The sequence below is a fragment of the Lipotes vexillifer genome, unplaced genomic scaffold (genome assembly GCF_000442215.2).
Source record: "Lipotes vexillifer unplaced genomic scaffold, Lipotes_vexillifer_v1.1 scaffold663, whole genome shotgun sequence".
Taxonomy (NCBI): domain Eukaryota; kingdom Metazoa; phylum Chordata; class Mammalia; order Artiodactyla; family Lipotidae; genus Lipotes; species Lipotes vexillifer.
The window spans coordinates 732,911-755,386 of NW_006788963.1; the positions used below are offsets into that span (position 1 = coordinate 732,911).

Sequence of the window (22,476 nt, forward strand, 5' to 3'; positions counted from 1 at the left end):
AAGAGCGTGTAGTCCTTGGAGTTCTTGGAGAAGGGAGTGTGTCCCAGGCATTATACCCACTTGGTGGTGGAGTTGGCATTTGAACACCTGATCGTTGGCAGCAGTTCTCTGGGTTGGACATCCAAGCTTCAAGTAATTTCTCCCTGTCCCAATCTTTAAGAAAAATAGAATGGATATCTCTCAAATAACAGAGGAAATATGGTGATGTTTTAACAGCTTCATAATAACAAAAGAGAATAAGTTAGAGAGATATAGGTCATCTATGGAAAAAAAATTATTTGTATCAAAATAGTAATCACAAATGAATGTTTATGATTTTATATCCATTCATATTTTTAAACAGAATTTAAAGTTTTATAATTTATCATGGCTTACAACCATGTCAATATCTAATAATATGGTCAAAATTTTTCAGTCACTTCTACTAATAATCAAAAGTGGTGGCTCACATGTCATTGGAATTTACTTAATTTTTATTGGTATAGGTTTGATTAAGCCATTTTACTCTTTCAAGAGTAATATGTAACTTCACAATTGGCCTCACTGCTGTCAAGTTGTAAAATGATTACACAGCTAACTATAAGCATGTCAAAATGCCAACAAGTCCTAAAAATCATTTGATAAACTGCTTGAAAGCAGAAGGAACTTCTGAAGAGATTATGATTATAAAGTTTTAGTGAATTTGATATAAATTCCACATTAAGTGAGCCTGATTCTGGCTTAACTAAAAAAAGGTTACCTTCCTAGTAGAAACACTTTAAAAATAGTCAAGTGAAGTATGTTATTATAAGTCCAGAGCCATAAAAACCTAACCCATTCAAAACAATAAACTGATATAGCCAATGATTTTCCCAGGTGTTTTATATATATATTTCATTTACTCCTCCCAACAAACTTTTCAATCATTATTGAGGTGAAGAAACCAAGACTCAGGGAAATTACACAACTTGCCCAGGCTCACACAGATATGAAGGATTTGAAACAAATTTCTGTGAATCCAAAGCCTGTGTTCTTTCCACTGCAGCCCAATAAAGCATAGGGTCAAAAGCAATATGAGTCAATTATTTACCATGGGCCCATTCTATATCATTTTACAAATCAAATACAAATAACTGTGAAAACTTTCAATGTAAGATTTTTTCAACCATATGAAGTCAATATACTTGGTGGTTTACCAGGATAATTATGATTCAGACATGCAATGAAGATACAGTGTGTTTCCATATGTGCAAAGGCACAGAAGTATAATGGAGAGACATGAGCAGCTCTGTAAAGTTACAGTATACTTTATTGTGGTTTGGGGAGATGGAAGATAAGATTGAAAACAGGAGTCATTACAAAAGAAGAAAAATTCAACAACTGAAAAACACTGCACATGAGTGCATTCTAGGAAATGTTGCTAAATGGACCTGAGTGTTTTGATAGGACACTACAGGCATACCTTGGAGATATTGCAAGTTTGGTTCTAGACCACTGCAATAAAGCAAATATGGCAATAAAGCAAGTCATACAAATTTTTTGGTTTCCCAGTGCATATAAAGGTTATGTTTACACTACATTGTTTTTTTAGCTATAATGCTATTACACACTTAACAGACTATAGTACCTTAATTAAAATACTTTACTGCTAAAAAACACTAACCATCATCTGACAATGTAGGGTTGCCACAAATGTTCAAATTGTAAAAAATGCAATATCTGCAAAGCACAATAAAGCAAAGGGCAATAAAATGAGGTATACTTGTACTTACTTAAAAAGTTAAAACTTTCTTAGAACAATATGATTATTTTTCAAATCTCCACTATAATATTTTTTCATAAATGGAAAAAAAGAACTACTATAATTTATATACACACATATTAAATTCTAGTCTTATCTACTACAAATATTTTCCAGCACAATTTCTGCTTGGATTCTATCATATCATTCATTTAGCAAACATTTATTGAATGTCTTTTATGTGCCATACACTATGTCAAGCTGTAGGGATATAATAGGAGGAAAAAACAGGCATAATTCCTGCTTTCGTGGAACTTAGTAGGGAGAAAGACATTAAGTAAAATCAACACATTAAAAAAAAAAATCATCACTGTCAGAAGCACCATTAAGAAGAGGTAGAGACTCCCATTCAGGGAGCTCATGGCTTGGAGTGGACATCCGAAGGATGAGTGGGAGCTAACTGGGTAAAAGGAAGAGGGAAAGACATTCTAGACAGATGGTACATAGCATGCTAAAAGGCCTTATGGCAGGAGAGAAGGTAGCATCCTTGTGAAATTAAAAAAGTCAATGTAGCTGGAGCATGGAGACCAGAGGGGAAGCACTGTGTGAGTGAGGCTGAAAACAGGCAGGGACGAGGCCATGTAGAACTTTTTAATAATACTCCTATCATCAGTTTAGAAGTGACAGGAAGCCAGTGAATACTGGGCTTAGGGTTAGGAAGAACAGGTTGTCGCGGTTAGATCTGAAAAGATCATTCTGACTACAGTATGGAATAACAAAGAAATTGGATAGGGTGAGAGTGGAGGGAAAGGTAGACTAGCAAGAAGGCTACTGGGAAGTATCAGTGAGAGATTATGGTAGCCAAGGCGATGGTTGGCTGCAGTGGAGATGAAGAGAAAGGAAGAAACTAAGATCTGGGACGTGAGACTGAAAATTTGGTAACAATGGGATATAGGGTCTGAGTGAGAGGAAATGTCAAAGTTATTGTCCCAGATCTTCCACATTGGTTGGTTGGTGCTGCCATCTATGTAAATAGGGAATACCAGAGACTCAGGTACAGGTTTAAAAGCATGATTTTAATTTTAGACATGATGAGATTAAGGGGGTTTTGAGATATCCTAGCGGTGCTTTCAAATCGGCAGTTATATATAAGTGTATAGAGCTCAGAAGTCTAGTTTTAGAGGGAGAAATCTGTATCTATGGAAGCCGTGGGAGAAGATGTCATTTCCTAGGAAGAGAGTAGAGTGAGAGGAGGTGTGGACTACTGATGTTTAATTACCTATAGAAGTGATGAGTCTCCAAAGGAGATTAAAAAATACTTCAGTATACATTTACTCTAAGGACAAGCAAACTAGCCTTGGTCTCATATTTTAAAAAACAGGTAAGTAAATTTTTCTTATTTTCTCATTAGGTAGCTTTGAACTATATAAGTTACTTTTATTACTGAGGAAATGCTCAGAAAATAACCTTTGTATTCTTAACAGAGTCATCCTTAAAATTCAATTACTACTTAGTAAATACTGCCAAACATTTCTGTCTTCTGTCTTCAACCTCAATACTTTGGGACTAAATTTGACAGTAGATAACATAATACTTAAATCTATTTTCCTGTGGAAAGCTGAATGAATGTTACCAAGGATACAATCTATAAATCTAACAAATAGTTCAGTTTAATAGCTCTGAAACACAGCCCATCCGGATTTTGACAGCAATTAGTATAAACTGCAGCTCTGTGCACTGTCTTTTTTATTCACTAGCATCGTTTATCTCTGAAAATCTTATTTGATTATCAAAATATCACTGATATTACCTAAACAATATAGAACAGATGTCCATCTGAAAACCTGCATTAGCCTCTATAATATGCCTTAATAGGAGACTGAAATATAGAACTCTTAAGTTATCAAAAAAGTTATCACAGAATAGACAAATGTCAAGTAATAAAATTCAATTAGATATCACGTTATTAGAATTGACCCTACTATATAAAAGAAGTAACTTAGGGAAATATCAATGGAAAGAAAATGGAGGCGATCATTTAAAAATACTTGATGACACAATGTGTAAACACCAGAGAAGAAAATCTTTGTTTTAATTACAGTAAAATTACTAGTTAAGTTCGCCTTAGATTCTATATAATATTGTAAGTTAGAATTATGATATATTATATAATTTAGCTGAATGTAGATACCTGTGGCAGAAATGGCCATAAGTACTACACAACAGTTTTACAGAGTAGAACTATTGCTTGCAGTTAAGTGTGACCATGTGACTGAATTCTGGTCAGTGGAATAGGTGCAGGAGTGATTTATGCCACTTCCAGGACTGGCTCAAAAAACTTCCCACACCTATTTCTCCACACTTTTTCTTTTCTGATTCGTTGTCTGGAATGCAGATAATCCAGGCAACCTCAGAAGCTACTTTGTTAATATGGCAGAGTCTCAGTCAGTCCGAGTAACTGTGTGGAGCAGAGCCCGTGTCCCATTCCTAACACTTTAGACTATTATGATTAGTAAATGTTTACTGGGCTTCCCTGGTGGCGCAGTGGTTGAGTCCACCTGCCAATGCAGGGGACACGGGTTCGTGCCCCGGTCCAGGAAGATCCCACATGCTGCGGAGCGGCTGGGCCCACGAGCCATGGCCGCTGAGCCTGCGCATCCGGAGCCTGTGTTCCACAACGGGAGAGGCCACAACAGTGAGAGGCCCGCATACCACAAAATAAATAAATAAATAAATAAATGTTTACTGTGTTTGACTCGATACTTTCATTTCAGCAGCCAGCCTACCCTAACTAATACAACTGTCACGTGACAGTTCCTCACAGATGAATAGCTTCCACTTTTATGCCAGCTCTACATTATATTTAAATGCACTCTCTTCATCTGAAAGCTCAAGCAAAGGATGGGGTGCTGTGAACCTCACACAAAAGAAACACAATTTAAGGTATTTGGTATTTCTTTACAAGTTTTTATGAATGTTAAATATTATTACTAAGAGGAAAATATTTTATCTTTAAATTCTAAGATTTTAAAAACTATTCTGAATTTCTCAATGTCGATTTTGAAACCAGGTCTAAATTTTTTTCCCAAAGGATTTACTTTAAAATTTTAAAAGATGGCAATGGAGAAAAATAGTTTTATAATAAAAAGATGGATTTAAAAATATATAAATAACATTTCAGATATATTATCTATTCATTTTGTAACTATGATCTGAGGGCTTAAGGTATGCCAGATATTGTGGAAACAAAAAACAATAAAAAGCTGTCCTCTAAGAGCTCCCAGGTTAATGTAGAAGAAAAGCAAATAAAGAGATTATTACAATATTGTATTCTAAGTGTATGACACATACATGCACAGGATATAATGGGAAGAGACAGGAAGGCTCTCAGTGAATACTTGGGAACACATAAGCAGAATAGGTTTCCTGGAAGAGTGATTAATAAGGACAAGCAGGAGTGGGTAAATAAATGGGAAGATTAACAGCCCAGGTAAAGAAGCCTGGGTCATGAAGGTCTACTAAAGAGCTGGGATATTTTAAGTCTGTGGAGAGCCAGAGAAGGGTTTTTCAGCAGGGGAGTTACATGCTCAAAATTTTTAAATGCAATATAAAAAATGAATAAGGACGAAGAGGAATGGCAACAGCGGAGACTACAATTTAGATGAAAAATAATGACAACCTGAATTTAAGTCAGTGGCAGTGAGAATGGAAAGAGCTAGGGAGGATGGGGAGAGGATGAGAGATATTTAGGAAGAGAAATGATAAGACTGTGGCCAAATGTAATAGATATGAAGAAGGAAAGTATGACTACCCAGTTTCTAGTTAGGGTGATTAAATTAATGTGGCATTTATCAAGTCCATTTATCAAGACAGTCGGAGAAATGATGAGTTCAGGTGTGGACATCCTTAGGTTGAGGAGAAAATGTTAAAAAGGCATTTAGAAATAAAGCCTTGAATACTTTATTAAGGTCAGGTGGTAGATATATTCTTTATTATTTAGGTGGTTTTTGAAACCCTTGGTTTCATTAGATAAATGTGAACAGCAGTGTTTCTCAGAAAACAGTCTACTTTGTAAGGCTTGCTTACAACACACGTTTTTATGCTGCATCCCTCACCTAAAGACTTAGACTCTCTGGAAGTCGTCCTAGGAATCTCTGGTTAGTTTCCCAGGCTATCCTTATTTATACTAAAATATAGAGCCACTGGTATATAAAGTGGAAAAGGGTGTCAAGTACAGAACTCTGGGAAATATCAATATTGAAGTTAGTGATTCTGGATGGTTATATACCAAATTATTCACAGAGGTGATCAAAGGATGATGAAATGCAGTTTTAAATTTTCTTCTGATCAAAACGTTATATAAAAGTTTTTGGAAGTTGACATTCTATTTTAGTATAGATGGTAAAGATTTACAGTTAAAACAGACCGGTATGCCTCAAAATTACTGGATGAGAACAGCCATTTATCTTTCTATTTTTAAAAATCATTTCTAAATCAGAAAAAACCTCTTTGAAATAAGCCAAAATGTCAAATATCAAGTGTGCAATGAGAGGGTCCAACTCAGCATGTAACAACTCCCAGAATGGCTATGCTAAGTATCACAGAGAACTTAAAATAAGCTGAGCACTTTTCCTAAGTAAATTTGGTAATGTCCTCAAAAAAATAAAAACAAACAAAAAACCTCACCTTAAAAGGAAGAGCATATTCCTGCCTTGACTCTCTAAATTTCTTTGTGCATTTCATGGTGAGAAACAGCTTTTACATAAAATAAATACAACTGACAATACTAATAACACAACTGTTAACTTTATTTAATTGACTTTTCGTAAAAATTAATGTCAAAACCAGGACTAGGACTATGGATTCCAACTGTCAACCCTGCTTGAATCAGATACATTTCTAAAATTAGACAATCTATAAGTTGATTTAGTAGCTCAACTTTTAAAAGAAATTTCCTGTTTCTCTCTACGATTTGTAGCTAGTTTATACTTCAAAATACAAAATGTTATGAGGATGCTGAGTACTGCAGTAACTACTGCACAAAAATGAACTTAGGCTTGTTTAGCAAACTATTTTTATATTAAAACATTAAAATAGCCACCTTTTAACTCTGAAAAGTTTCAAAAGGCACTCATGTTATCAGAAGCACATTTCTTTCATTACCATGAGCTCGAAGTAAAGCTTCAGCAGTAAATAGTGGAGCCTGGAGCATGTCTGCTGTTTCCACAATAAGCATATCTTTCAATCTACGAAGATCCTGAGGTCTTAATCCTTCATATGGCTTTAAAAAGAAGAAAAACAAAGTTAAATTGGCTATTATACTATTAGGAAGTTCTAAATGCCTATAAATAAAAATATATGATTATCATTTATCTAACCTTCCAGTTCCAGTTTGGCAATGAAGTTAAAAAGGCTCTGTATGTTCCACTATCATGGACTTCAAACTACTCTCTCACGTCTTTTTTAAGATGGAAAGTGGATGCCTAGTCTCATGTACCTTATCATTCTAAAACAAAAGAATCATACTATAATGACAAAACCATCTTACTTCATAGTTTTAAAAATCTGAATAATATAAAAATGAATTAGAAATAAAAATCTATAATCCCACCACTGAGCAACGGTCATGATTAAAGTTCTCAAGTATTTTTATCCAGTCTTTTCTTTTTGCAAATCAATTGTGTGTGAATATATCAATATATGTTTTCACTTAGACTCACTTTAATCAATGAACCACCAACATTTACACTTATTAAGATACAATCTGGATTGCTACTGGGATTATATGATACCTATTAATTTGGAGAGAAGTGATTATGACATACTATTCAACTTATCATAAATGTATTCTCTCTGTTTATTCAAGTGTTAATGCTTCTTAGCTTTCTTCATAAAGGTACTGTATCATTTCAGGTTTTTAAAATTCTTTTGTTATCCTTTATACTTTTTTTTCTTTGCATTTAACAGAAAACATACAAGGAATAAAATCACAAATGTCTCACTATTCAGAAATTTATAAAAGCTAAAATAACCTGTGACATGTTTTCCCCATTACATTTCCCTAATTTTCCCCATCCTTGCTTACAGCAATCACTATCATGAATTTGATTTGTAGCTATCATAATATTATGGCATAACATTAAATATATCGCTAAGCAACTTGCTTTTATTTTTATTCAATACTGTGTTTTTATTATTGATACACATATCTATTTCAATCCTTTAAACAGATGTAACCAGCTTACTGTAGTAAGCATAGAACTAAAGACCATAACTTAAGAAGCAATAGAAATTCTCAAATACTTATCAGAATAACAACAATTGAGGATGTCCTTTGGTAACATCTATCACACATTCCAGAGAGTTCTGGGCAGTCAGTAAGCCCTATCCCTTATAGCTGATTTATAGATATTTTAAAATTAGATATTATCTTTATTTCTTGCTTTGTTTTTTTGATTATCATGGAAACCATTTCATCAATTCTTACTTAACCCCATATGGTGGGAACTCTATTCACCAGGGTAATTTCTCTCAGTTGATATATGTTTCCTGATCCTAAGATGTCTTCTGGCAGGGAAGCATATATAAGCAATGAGTGTAGTAATGACAGGAAAGACTGACAAACTTGACTGCAAAAGAAACTGCCAAGATTTAAACATAAAAAGTGTGTTGCTTTTAATATATAAGGAATTTGTGACAATCAATAAATTTAAAATGTCAAAAGTTATAAAAACACAAACATCCTCAAGTATACAAACTCTTTACCTAAAAAACTGCCAAGGTTTGGAAAAAAACAAAAACAAAAACACCCCTCAATATTGGTAAGGTTGCAGTGAGATGGCCCTCTGATGTACTGTGGGTAAAAACAGAAATTGGATTATCATTTAATGACTAAGCATCACGTATCGTGAGCCTTTAAAATACTGATCTTGTGACTCAATAACTTTACTTATATGAATCTATCCTAAGGTCTAATCACAATGTGAACAAAACTGGTCAATTGCAATGTTACTTTTAAAAGTGACAAAATGCAAGGAACCCAAATATACTTTCAGGGAGTTACAGGACATCTACATGTTAGAGTAGTTAGCAGTCATTCAAAATGTTTTCCATGATGAGTTTGTGAATATCAAAAAATGTTAAGAAAAAAAAAACCTACAGGATGTAAAATGTACAATATCATCACACTGATGAAAAATGGAAGGTAAAATGTTACAAGTATTATTTATAAATAAATAGTGGTAGAATGATGAATATTTTAAATTTTCATTCTGCTTCTTCTTATAAAAGGGGTGTTTGGCTGAAAAACTTTTGATTAAAAAATTAAAGAACTTCCCTGGTGGTCCAGTGGTTAAGACTCCGCGCTTCCAATGCAGGGGGCGCGGGTCCGATCCCTGGTCAGGGAACTAAGATCCCACATGCCACTCAGCACGGCCAAAAAAAAAAAAAAATTAAAGAAAAATCACTGGGGATGTTAAAAAGCTTTAAACAGGGGGAGAGCATGCACTCAATCAGTCTGCAGTGTTACTCTTTTTACAAATGATAGTAAAAACTTAATGCTGAATACATTTCATATCACACTGTATTAATAGTCTACTACACCTATTATGCATTCAGCTATACTGCCATGAATCTCTACATATTACAGGTATCCTATAACCTTAAGTAGAAAAAGAAATAAAAATTTAACCTAAACTATTCTATATAGGGATTAACTAAAAAAGGAAAAAGGGGAAATTTAACCCAACTATCCTTTAAAAAGTGCCCCCAAATCATCATGTACAGTTTGCTTTTAAGCTAATTTATGAACCATACTTTGTCCTGCAAACATCTACCAAATCCTTTAATGATTAAATTTGTAGTACTCATTCCAGTCTAGAATTTATACACTATATAAAACATTGCTTCTAGAAACTGTGTTCCAAGTTCAGATTTGGGACTCCAGGTATCTTTCCTGCCTCAGCAATGAAAACCAATATTTCCTGATATTCCCAGTGGTGGCAACTGTTTATTTCCTGGTATATTTCCTAAATGTTCTTTTTCAGATTAGCCATCATTCTACCTAATTTATGTTGAACCAAATAAAATTCGACTTTAGATACATTAAGAAAGGAATAATATTGATATAAAGCAATCTGTATAGATTCTTTTTTTTTAATGCACAGTCTAAAACTTAAATAGGTTACAATGGAAGAAAAATAGTCCTTGAAGGAGAAAGACATATTGCCTTCATGAACATGTAACATATTCACTCTGAATTTCTGCAATGGAACTGTAACTAGGTCATGTGATGTGTTTCAATACACTGCTCAGTTCCAAGCGGGCAGTACCCCTTTCTTCTGCAGGAGGGATTAAGATGAAGGTGCCTTTCTCTTTCCTGCTGCAAAGATAAACTGCTTCTTTTTCAGATTAACACAGACCAGCAATAACCTTCAAAGCAGTCCAATACTGATACAAAGAAAGAAAAAGAAAACTAATTTAAAGAGGAATGGCAAATAAAAGTGTCTAAACACATACAAATAATAGTTATATAAGTCCTCTCAGAATCAAGTTAGCACTGAACACTGAAGAATCAGAATCATTTTTAGAGGAAAAAATTTACTGTGTCTTATAATAATGTCTTTATTTAAGAAATATTTATGGATGCCCACTGTGCATGCAGTGTGTTAGACACTGAAAATATTCTGCTAAATAAGGCAGTTATGGTTCTGGCCCTCATAAAGCTGACAATCTAATAAAAGAGAAAGGCAGTAAACAAGTAAACTATAAAAATATATATACAAAATAATTATAGCATGTGATAAGTGCTACGAAAAATAAACAGGGTATATGGTAAAGAATAATGGAAGGAGAGGGGTCTACTTCAGAAAGAATGGTCTAACACTGTCTCTCTGCAGAACTGATATAGTCAAGAGAAAACTTGGGAGATGATTTTAGACATAAGGAACAGGAAATGCAAAAGCCTTAGAATAGTCTAGGTGCTACAATTAGAGCAAAGTGTGCCAGTGACATGACGTTGGAGAGGTAAATAGTGGCGAGACCATATAAGGTCTTATATCTGAGCAAACAGTTTGGATTTTATTCTAAGTGCTATGAAAAGTCACTCTATGGTTTAAGTGGTATGATCTAATTTAAGTTTAAAAGGCACTCTCGCTACTGTGCACAAAATGGATTATAAGGGGACGAGAACAGAAGAAAGGAGACCAGTCAGGAAACTACTATAGTAGTTTGGATGAGAAGTGAAGGTGGAGAGGACCTAGGGAGGTAGGAGTAGAGAATGGGAGGAGTAAATGGATTTAGGTTATAACTTTGGAGGTAAAATGACAGAATTCCCAGACTGCTTGGATGTGAGGAATCGAGAATGCTTGCCACATTTATGCGTGAGTGGATGGAGGTAATGTTTACTGAGACAAGGAAGACTTAAAGGAAAACCAGAAAGCAATGTCACTGAAGCCAAGGGAAGAGTGTTTCACTAAGGGAGTGGTTAATTATGTCAAGTGGTGCTGAAGAATTCAAGTAAGAAAAGCACCTACTGGATTTGGCAACACAGTGACTCTTGATGTCCACATCAGTGCAGTTCCATCAGAGTAGAAGGGAAGAAAGTCACACTGCAATGGGCTGAAGAGTGAAGGGAAGGTGAGGAAGTTGGTATGTATAGACAGCTCCTAAGTTTTGTTTTTCTCATATGAAGATCAGAGATATGGGGCTACAAGTGAAGGGGAACAGGGACAGGGCTGGGGAAGAGTGGTCAATGGAGAGGTTGTTTTGTTTTTTAAGATGGGAGTTACCAAAGCATGTTTGTTGATAAGAGCAATCCAGAAGACAGGCAGAGACTGAAGTACAGGACTGGAGTCTTGGAGTCAGCACCTCTATTTATATGTAATTAAACATACTTACATATGCTAAAGGACAGACACCACCTCCAGGTTTTCTAGATGTATTTTCATACTTATGGCTATGTAGATCACAGGATATTTAGCATATTGCAAAGAAGACCACACAAACTGGGTTTTAAAGAAGAAAAAATAAAATTTAATATAAAATCCATATAATTTTCTTATTAAAAAAAACTTACCTCTCGTTTGTCTAATGCAGCATATTCAGCTTCTATTTCCTCAGCTTCAGGATCTCGTGAGAATACCATTTGAGATTCCAGATTGAGGGCCAAATCTTTGTGGTGTTGCTTTTCAGCACAATCACAAGGAGTATCTTTATTCTCATTCTCAGCAAACAAGTCTCCTCCATGTTTTACTAAAAGCTAAAAAAGATTTTTTCAAAAACTTTCAACTATAGGACTTCCCTAGTGGCACGGTGGTTAAAAATCTGCCTGCCAATACAGGGGACACGGGTTCGAGCCCTGGTCCGGGAAGATCCCACATGCCGCGGAGCAACTAAGCCTGTGCGCCACAACTACTGAGCCTGTGCTCTAGGGCCCTTGAGCCACAACTACTGAAGCCGGCGCGCCTAGAGCCCCTGCTCTCCAACAAGAGAAGCCACCTCGATGAGAAGCCCGTGCACTGCAAGGAAGAGTGGCCACCACTCACCACAACTAGAGAAAGCCCGCACGCAGCAACGAAGACCCAATGCAGCCAAAAATAAATAAATAAATTTATTAAAAACAAAACAAAACAAAAAAACCTTGCAACTATAGATTTAAATGACAAGTTATTTCATGCTGCCTATTAGAAAAATTTTAATAAAGTAAGCACAACAAAAATTCAACAGTATGTATCTGAAATGACAATAAAAGTTATTTAGTTACCAGTGGCTTCTAATTTTAAGATTAGCAATTCTTGCTTATTAGCGTTAAGATGACTTCCTTTTGAGGCTTCCCTGGTGGCGCAGTGGTTAAGAATCTGCCTGTCAGTGCAAGGGACACGGGTTCGAGACCTGGCCCAGGGAGATCCCACATGCCGCAGAGTAACTGAGCCCGTGCGCCACAACTACTGGGCCTGCACTCTAGAGCCCGCGAGCCACAGCTACTGAGCCCACATGCCACAACTACTGAAGCCTGCACCTAGAGCCCGTGCTCTCAACAAGAGAAGCCACCGCAATGAGAAGCCCTCACACAGCAACAAAGAGTAGTCCCTGCTTGCTGTAACCAGAGAAAGCCCGCGCACAGCAACGAAGACCCAACACAGCCAAAAATAAATAATGAAATAAATTTATTAAAAAAAAAAAAAGATGACTTCCTTTGGTTAAAAACAACAACAAACCAATTTCTTAAACTTTACAAAGAAATTCTTAAGTATTCTGTCCAATCCAAAGTTTACTTAAAAATCAATAATTTTATAGTCATTCAATGCTCTAAATTTTATACATTTCTATAAATCTTTCTTAAAAAAGAAGGACACAGCCAATACTGTTACTTTAACTACTAATACCTGGATGTCCTGACAAGGTGGACAAAAGTTTTCATTTGTATCATTCATTATCCAGCTAAACGTTGAAATAAAATTCGGTTGAGCAAATCACTGAAGCAAAACTGTTTTCAATATTCCTCAAAATAAGCAATGGGAATAGCTACTGATAGCCAAGTTGGGAAGATACTCTATCAAATCTCTTGATATTTAAAGGTAGGATTTCGCCCAAGGAAATCCCACTTTTAAAATTACATGGAATAGGAACTTGTCTTGTGCGCTACTGAGGTTTCTGCTGGTTTTGCAGAAGTTAAATATGTTATTAAGGGCTATAGGTTCAAGTTTCCCCAGTATGTCTGCAGAGACATTAACAAGGACATGAATACCGTGAGGGCCAGAATCTAGGACAACCCTAAAGGTCAGCCTGACAATTAGTCACGGAGCTGATTCTTTTATAGAATTCAGTCACAACCATAACAACACAGTAACAGCCACCACTTATTGTTTTCTAAGTGCTAAGCACTATGCTGGGACTTCAGATACATATTCTTACTTAATATTAATGACCCCAAGTAGCAGGGATATTATAATGTTTCAGAAGAGTTAAACAAGTTGACCAAAGTTACTCAACTAATAAGCAGTAGAACTGGGATTCAGACACAAGTTTGACCAAGTTCTTAACCATGACTGGACATTGTACTGACCCAAAGAATAGGCTGATCACAAAATAAAGAAGTCAAATGTATTCTGGGCCCACCATAAAGTTCTGGCCAGATCTTATTTATGATCTAAATGTGAATAATTTTTAGAGATTTTCATTTTTTATGTGGGTTAATAAAAATGGTAGCTTCTTTTCATTTTCTTCCAAATAATTTTATCTCCTCTCCCTCCAACAAACACACGGATCTTCCTGTAAAGTTCTTTTATTGCTTTTGGAACTGTCATCCTTAATCCTTATGGTTCCTCCACAGTCATCCCAAGAGGCCCTGATAAAATAAGGGACTTATACCAATGCCAGGCCTGGAAGCCATGGGCTAACTTGACAAGCCCAATGGATATGACTTAGGCTTCTTGCTCTAAGCCAAACGTATACCTCAGAGCTAAGATGGTTTAAAACATTTTTTAAGTTGTAAAAACAAGCAAACAAACAAACCAAGAAGAATATGAAACATAGACTTGTGGTCACAAAGCTTAAAATATTTACCCATTACATCTGGCCCTTTACAGAAAAAAAATCTGTGAAGCAATAGCTCTCAGCAGTCACTGTTGCAGCCACCTTCTAGAGCCTGAAGGCAAGGTCATATCAGCTGCTATTTACCACCTGGAACCTTTTTAGCCTAAATGTGGTCCGGGGACACCAGGGGGTTTGTTAGAAATGCTGACTCTCAGGGCTACCACCCAAGCCCCTCCCACTCCAGGCCTCTAAATCAGAATCTGATTCTCATCTCCAGGAGATTCTTATGCACATTAAAGTCTGACAAGCAACGACCCTAGACTATGGCCTGTGTGGCATGGAAACTGACATATTTATATTACCTTCTCTGTTCAATACTGGCGACTTGTATTAAGTCCACAGACTTATCATACCTATTGCAGGGTCTGTTACTGTTTTCAGCCTTTCTGCTTCACTAACATAAAACAGACTATTTGCTTCTGGCTGCTACAGAACTGAGAGCTGACTTGACTCTATGGTTCTTTGATATTCAGAGTAGCAGAAAATGCACATTGGGATGGCTTTCAAAGCTATGACTTACTTCCACAACAGATACTACCACAGAAGAGATTCTAAATATTAGCAAACAAGATAAATCTTTAACTTAATCACCCTACTCTTTAGCAAAAGCAAAGACAAAATTTAAGAGGCTGTGCCATTCCAGAATATTGGTAAGACGAACCTTCCAGAGTATGGACTGCATTCCTTGGGGTTTAAAAAAAAAAAAAAGGATGTGTGAGAAGTCATTGTTGAGAGTCACTGTTGACTATTATTAGAACTTGAGACTTCTTGCCTTGATTGGTAATTCGAAAGGAGTCCCCAGATGAGTCTGATGGGAGTGGGGTGAGGGGCCACAAAAACCTGTATCTCATTGCTGCAATTGGTACCTGGACAGAAACTCATAATCAGTGATGGAATGGAGGGTCCATATTTACAGCATTTGTCTTGGCAAGGATGAGAAGTCATGTTGAGAGTCACTGTTGACTATTATTAGAACTTGAGACTTCTTGCCTTGATTGGTAATTCGAAAGGAGTCCCCAGATGAGTCTGATGGGAGTGGGGTGAGGGGCCACAAAAACCTGTATCTCATTGCTGCAATTGGTACCTGGACAGAAACTCATAATCAGTGATGGAATGGAGGGTCCATATTTACAGCATTTGTCTTGGCAAGGAAAATCAACGTATATGCTACCTTTGGCATAGAAGCTAGCTAGCTATCACCAGTACTGCCTGACATTGGAGGATTATTTTTTAAAAAAGAATTTTAGCATACTGACCTTTAGGGCCTAAGGCTGGAACACAAGAAAGCAGAAGATGTCAAGATATCTGTTAAACTTTTGCTGCATAAAGTCAGTTGTTTTGCTTTTACATAATAGGGTGTTACACGTGGTTCTGAAGAGGTAGTTTTTAAATGCTTCAACCAAAGCATTCTAAGTATCATTTTCTCCACTCAAGCAAGGAGAACTGAATATTTTATTCAAATGTGTTTTTTAGCCTATCTCAGACACTTGGTGGTACATACAATTTTCTACCTTAAAAGAAACATACAATTATCACTATCTCAGCGCATCTGTTTAACGATTTTGCCTTCCTTTCTGTTCATAATCCCAGAGGAAGAGGGGAAGGACAGCCCTTAGTTCATGACAAATCCCTTCCCACCCCTTTGATCCATCATCTAAATGGCTGGTTGACTCTGAACAAGTCATTTAACTTCTGTAAGTCTCAGTTTACCAGGTCCATCTATAAAATGAGGCTTACATAATCTTGAGAAAAAATGTAAAAAAAGATGATTCTTAGTCTCTTCCGGTTGTAAAATTACCATTTCCTCATCTGTTTCCTCTATGACCTTGAGCACTCCATTATTCCTTTCATCTTCACTCTCTGACTTTCTACTGGCTCCTGGTACAGGAGTCCCCTATCTTAATTCTGTTAGCCTTCTTGTCACTTCCCCAATACTTTACTTTCTCTCTTGGCCACATTTGTCAAATTAGTGACTGACACCCGCTGTCTCTCTACTTCCTCAGCAAATTACTCAATTTCTCCCAGCAATCTTCTACTCTGCCCACTCCACTATAATATTCCTGAAAGTCATTAATACCTCTCAAATCCAACAGCCTTATCAGTCTTGTAATTCCTTGCCCTTTCTGAAGCACATCAAATGACTGACTACCTCCTCTCCTTGAAATTCTTCTCTTGGCATCCTCGACAATGTATTATTTTGGTTCTCTTCTCTGCTTTTTTGGGTTTTGTTGTAGGCCACTTATTGTTCTCACTCCCTTTAAACAGAGGCATTCTCCAAGTTGATGCTGTGACTTTAATTCTGTAATTTTATCTATAAAGTCTTTTCCTTGGATTTCTCATCTATACCTTACCTTGCAGATAACATTTAATTCTAAATCTATATTCATTACTCCCAGTTAGTTCTAATCTTCAATAGCCTGAATACCATTTCATGTGGATAATCGAAGACCGCAATCTCCTTCTAAATGAAAACGCAAGATATTCTCCCTTCCTTCTAACCAATTCCTTCACCTCATCTCACTTTTAATTTTTTTTTTCTTTTTACTACTAAAGTGTAGTTGACATACAACACCTCATCTCACTTTTTAAATATCTGTCAAATGTTAGCAGGCTTCAAAGTGAACTATGTTCAAAACCATGCTCAGTTTACTTAAAAATAAAGTTAATTTATTTTACTCTAATTATAGATATGATAGCAGATTGTTACACAAAATGCAAAAAAATCAAAGAGAGAAAATTATATTATCCAAAGATAGCTCAACATTGTTAATATTAACATTTTAAAGTCTCCATCATTTTTAACTTTTCTCTCCCTTACTTTCTTGTATCAACTGACCAAGTCACCTAAATTTATCTGCCTCATTATTTCCGTTTCTAATACCACCATACAAATCCAGGCCCTTTATCAGTTCACAGCAGAATTAATGCAATAATATTCTAACTCCTGTCACTCCCTCTAGTACACTGGTTTTCAACCTTGGCTGAACACTAGAATCATCTGGAGAAGTTTAATATACTAGTGTCTGGGGGTCCACTCTCAGAAATTCCAGTTTTATTGATTTGAGATATGGTCTACACTATGGGATTTTTTGTGCAGACATGGTTACAACCACTGTTTCAGCACAAAGGTTTCCAAATTGTTTATGAATCATCTGGGTAATATGATAGTCATATTAGGGTGATCTAGAGTGGGGATTAAATATATGAACTCTTTACAGATGATTCCATTGTATGTCCCACAGACTACTGCTCTAAGCCAAGGATTCTCAAACTTTAATGTAAGTATGAATGAATCACCTTGGGGTTCTTGTTAAACTACAAATTCAGACTCAGCTGATCTGAGATGAGGCCTGAGATTCTGCATTCCCAACAAGTACCCAAATTCATGCCAATACCAGTCTGAGGACCACTGTCTGGGTAGCAAGGCTTTAAGAACCACTCCTTTAGAAGTCCCCCCTTTCAACTCTATTCTACATTACAACCATTAGGCTAATCTTACTATATTTGCTTTCATAATAGCTCTCCACCAATCAAAAAATTTAAATGGCTCAATTTTCTATAAATAAATCCAAAATTCTTGGCATTAGTATTTCTACTTAGTATGGCTTCTATCTTCATTTTAAGTCATCTGTCTTATCAAACCTCTGCAAAATACTTCAATCTGCATTTGTTTGAGACCTAGAACAGTGCTTCTCAAACTATATATAACATGCAAACGAATAACCAGTAAAACTTGCTTAAAGCATTCCTGGAGTCTACCCCCAGAGATTCTGATTTGGAATCTGGAGGTGTGTGGGGCACAAGAATTTGTATTTATAACAAGCTCCCAGGCGTTACTGATGCTACAAAATGTGCTGAGGGCCACATTTTGAGTGGCCTCCTCCAAATACTTAAACTGAAATCTCATCCACTCAAATATTACTACTACCCATGAAATCTTCTGGGCTAAGTAAAATTTAAATGATGTCTCCTTCCCTTCAATGCCTATAACAGTTAATGCCTAAATACTTAATAGCTCTTAGCATCATAATGTTTTGGAGGCAATAATAAAATCATAACTTTCTTGATTAAAAATTAGAAAACTGAGGCCCAGAAACAGGCAAAGTTACTCAGTTGCTGAGCTGAGACTACAATTTCTGTATTCTTTTTACAGTTTTAAAACCCCAGGTGCTAAAAACACAATATAATTAAGTAAAACTCTTCAGTACGATTTGTGAATGATTTTTTTGGCTTTTCAATGAAGTATGAAATATTCTGATAGCTGCCAAAGTGTCAAATAGCCCCTGTAGCTGTAAAGGGAAGTGTGATTTATGACCTTTGGTTTTCTAGTGACCTTTATTTGATCTAACAATGAGCAGCTACACTTAAAGCTTTGAATAAGCAAGTAGGACAAGGATGCATAGGAAATATCTAAAGATAATACTCATTTTAAAAAATGCTTTTCACAAAGAGCTGAAGCACTATCAAACACAACCACCACCTCTGTCACATCAGCCAGTTCTTGAATCACTGTGACGGGTGAAGCACCAATATAAATAAAATGAGGCCTAATGACTAGGCTTGATCTAGGGAAGTCCACAAAGGGGAGGAAAAATCACTAAACTTTTAATTGGGCCTTGCTAATAGACCTAACCCATCATTCCTCTCCAAAGTCCATCTCTATTCCAAAGTGGAAAAACAAAAACTCAGCAACCAAGAAAAAAGTGTGTTTTTTACAGTATTAAATTCTTGTAACATTTATATTTTAATGGAGTTCCATTTTTGTGTGCTGGGCATCCATTACATAGTATTTTTAAAGTTCTTTGTATACTTAAATCATACAGGACTTGCTACATATTGATAATGTTATTTTACATATTTAAAATAAGCTTCTATAGTGTGGAGTCATCTTTGGTTTCCTCTCCCAATCTTTGCATAATGCAGGGGTCCACTGCAAACTAAGGCCTGTGAGCCAAATCTAGCCTGCTGCCTGTTCCTGTATAGCCCACAAACTAAAAACTATTTTTTTAAAAATAAATTTATTTATTTATTTGGCTGCGTTGGGTCTTCGTTGGGGTGCGTGCGCTTCTCATTGTGGTGGCTTCTTTTGTTGTGGAGCACAGGCTCTAGGCACATGGGCTCAGTAATTGTGGTTTGCAGGCTCTAGAGCGCAGGCTCAGTAGTTGTGATGCCCGGGCTTAGGTGCTCCGCGGCATGTGGGATCTTCCTGGGCCAGGGCTCGAACCCGTGTCCCCTGCATTGGCAGGCGGATTCTTAACCACTGTGCCACCAGGGAAGCCCTAAAAACTTTACATTTTAAAATGGTTGAAAAGAATCAAAAGATTATTTCGTGATATGTGAAAATTATAAGAAATTCAAGTGGGAATGTCCATAAACAAAGTTTTAATGGAACACTGCCATGCTCACTTATACATTGTCTATGGTTGCTTTCAGGATACTGTAGCATAGTTGAGCAGTTGCCTAAAATATTTACTATCTGGGCTTTCACAGAAAAAAGTCTGCTTACCCTTGAAATAATTCTTTGAAATATGAAAAAATTAAAATTAAAGGGGCTTTAATTATAGTTTGTCTTAATAAATGTTCAACATATAAGCATTTCTAATTTTCAAACAATTGCAGCACACTCCTCTTTGTGTTACTTTTATCTCATAAATAATTTTGAATGATAAATATTTGTGAAACTCCAGATTTTCCTACTCAAGGAAGTTCTGAAAAATACAAAGTGAGGATTTGATATAAGCACCTGTTGTTAGAAGGTGGCCAACAGAGATAAAAAGAAGGGGCTGGCCAAAAGTGGCAAGGAAGAGTTCTGTTCTGCAAATGAGTGGCATAAGTTTGACGCAAAAACAAAACAAAACAAAACCAAAAACAGTCCCAAGGTAAATCCAGGTATCAAGACTAGATATGGGGATAATAGTAGCATCATTAATAGGAATAAGGCAGTCAGGAGGAGGAACTGGTGGGTAGAGAAGACTGAGTACAGTTTTGGCAACACTGAATTTGAGAGACTGTTGGAATGTCCACTGTCAACTAGGCAGCAATATAGCTTGAGAAACTTCAGGGCTAGATATTCCATATGTATATGTATATACATATATATATATGTATATACATATATATATATAAAATATTTAACCACTCATACTGTCACACCTGCAAGTTCCCAAAAGAACTCTATGATTAAGATGTTTTTAATCCAGCCCTGCACCAATGGCTTCGCAATTCCACATCTCCAATTTATTAATCAAACACCATTTGTGAGGCAATGTCACGGGCCCCACTGGTGTTTCTCCATTTGAATGGTTGCTGAATATTTACCTATGCTTTGACAACCTCCATTGATGTCGAATGAGAGAAAAAAACACAACCACCTTCTCTCCCCAGTACAAACTCACACTCAGCGTGGATAATCACAAAGCCTCCACAGATTAACAGATGAAAAGAAATGAGCAGTCAACACAAACAACGAGCCCTCTTTGTGGTGCCAAGGCAGCAGGTGGGGGAGGGAGGAGAGAGGAGATGATCCCCCTCTCCTGGTTGAAGGCATCACTGAAAAGTACAGGGAAGGGGCCAGCTGTGTTGAGAGGGAGGATGCTAAGAACCTGGTCATCTATGTGCATGTTCCCCAAAGTCACAGGTCAGGAGTCCTTAGCACACTGCTGCAGAGACATCTGCCTTTGATGGCTCAGAACCGGCATGATCTCTTTTACATTAATTGTGTGTGTGTGTGTGTGTGTGTGTTGTGTGTGTGCACGCGTGCACGTGTGTGTTTGAGGGTGAGGTTTTAAGACTAAACCACGGAATGAATTTTTTCATTCAAATAGAATGGCCTGTGGTGGACCCAAGATTATACAGCAGGAAGATAAAGGCATTTAGCTCTGAACCCTAATACTGTCTCTGCTCCCCACTCTCCTGCAAGAATTCCACCTTCTACTCATCTGACCCAGCCTCACGGGGGCTTGGCTGGGAAGTGTGGAGCGAGGGGGAGGGGAATGGGATCACACACCCTCAACCAGCAACTGGTATGCCTGCACACAACAGTGCTCTAGACATACGTGCTGCATGAATGAATTTGTGACTTAGTCACTGACCTCTTCTCGTCACTTTTTAGCAACTTTCCCAAAGGGAGAGCAAAGCCTTCTCATCCTGCCCTTCCCTTCTCCCCAGCATGGAAATGCCTTGGAATTTCTGCCCTTGCATCAGGATAGAGGTGGGATGCTCAGAGGTGGGGACTCCTGGCTACCTGCCCCAGGCTGCTCTGGCCTTAGCTGGTCCTGGGGTAGAGGCCACCAGGGAACTGTGAGTGCGAGGAGGTCAACTTCAGCTCCTCAAAACATGGGAGTCTCCCGTCCCCAAGAGACCTTCTCAATCTTTGGGACTCTTGGGCTGTGAACTGGTCAAGAGAGGTATATGGTCCAGCTCCTGACTCAAGACCCCTGCTTGAGCAGCTGGATGAGGAGGGACGGCAGATATGCCTAATGGAACCAGCCACAGAGGAAGCGCAAAGTGGCTTTTCACCCAGGAACACAGTCAAAACACGCAGGCAGGCGGGTGAGCAGTGTGAGGCAGCTCATCAGGCGTGGTTTAATTTCTTCTTGGCGACGCCTTCTGCTTTATTTTCAATACAATCAGGACAAGGTGTATCCAGAAGTCACCCTACCACCTGGTACCTGGTACAGCATCACTTGAGGTCTATTACAATGCAGCTTAGTGCTCACTGGAGCACCCCTGAGGCCCCCCACAGGGCAGCATGCATCGGTTTCTGATGTCTGTTAGGGGCAGTCTGGCCCACATGGGCCTGAAGCCAGAATAGTCTGCAAGTGACAGTGCCCAGAGCACAGAGACAGGCAGGAGGCCCAGATGTGAATGTGGGATTTGGGAGAAGAGCAACAGGAGGGCTCCTGCCAGCCCCTCATGTTAGCTCAAATACCTCAAACTCAATAATCACAGTCCATCTTTCCTCCTCTCCCTGGATTATTTCCTTAACCTCGCCCCTCCTCCAGAACATCAGAAGAACTTTCTGCACTTGAGCTTGACTTGAGGGAAGGAGAGAATTTCGATTAGCAAAGAGGACAGGTGAGGGTGTGGTGATTAAAGGTGAAGGCCCCTGCCCTCTGCTCCTGAATCACCCCTCTCCTGGTGGACGGAGGGGGTGGAAAGAG

The 22,476-nt window shown here is 37.4% G+C and overlaps 1 protein-coding gene across 1 annotated transcript in view; it reads right to left on the reverse strand.

The window, feature by feature from the left end:
* ANKIB1 (ankyrin repeat and IBR domain containing 1) overlaps positions 1 to 22,476 on the reverse strand; it is a 150,317-nt gene that overhangs the window by 41,860 nt on the left and 85,981 nt on the right. The window contains exons 4-6 of the mRNA XM_007461891.1: positions 11,796 to 11,978; positions 6,884 to 7,001; positions 7 to 153 (exon numbers count right to left, since the gene is read on the reverse strand). Of these exons, the coding sequence (XP_007461953.1) occupies positions 7 to 153; positions 6,884 to 7,001; positions 11,796 to 11,978 (448 nt within the window). The remainder of the gene's footprint in view (positions 1 to 6; positions 154 to 6,883; positions 7,002 to 11,795; positions 11,979 to 22,476) is intronic.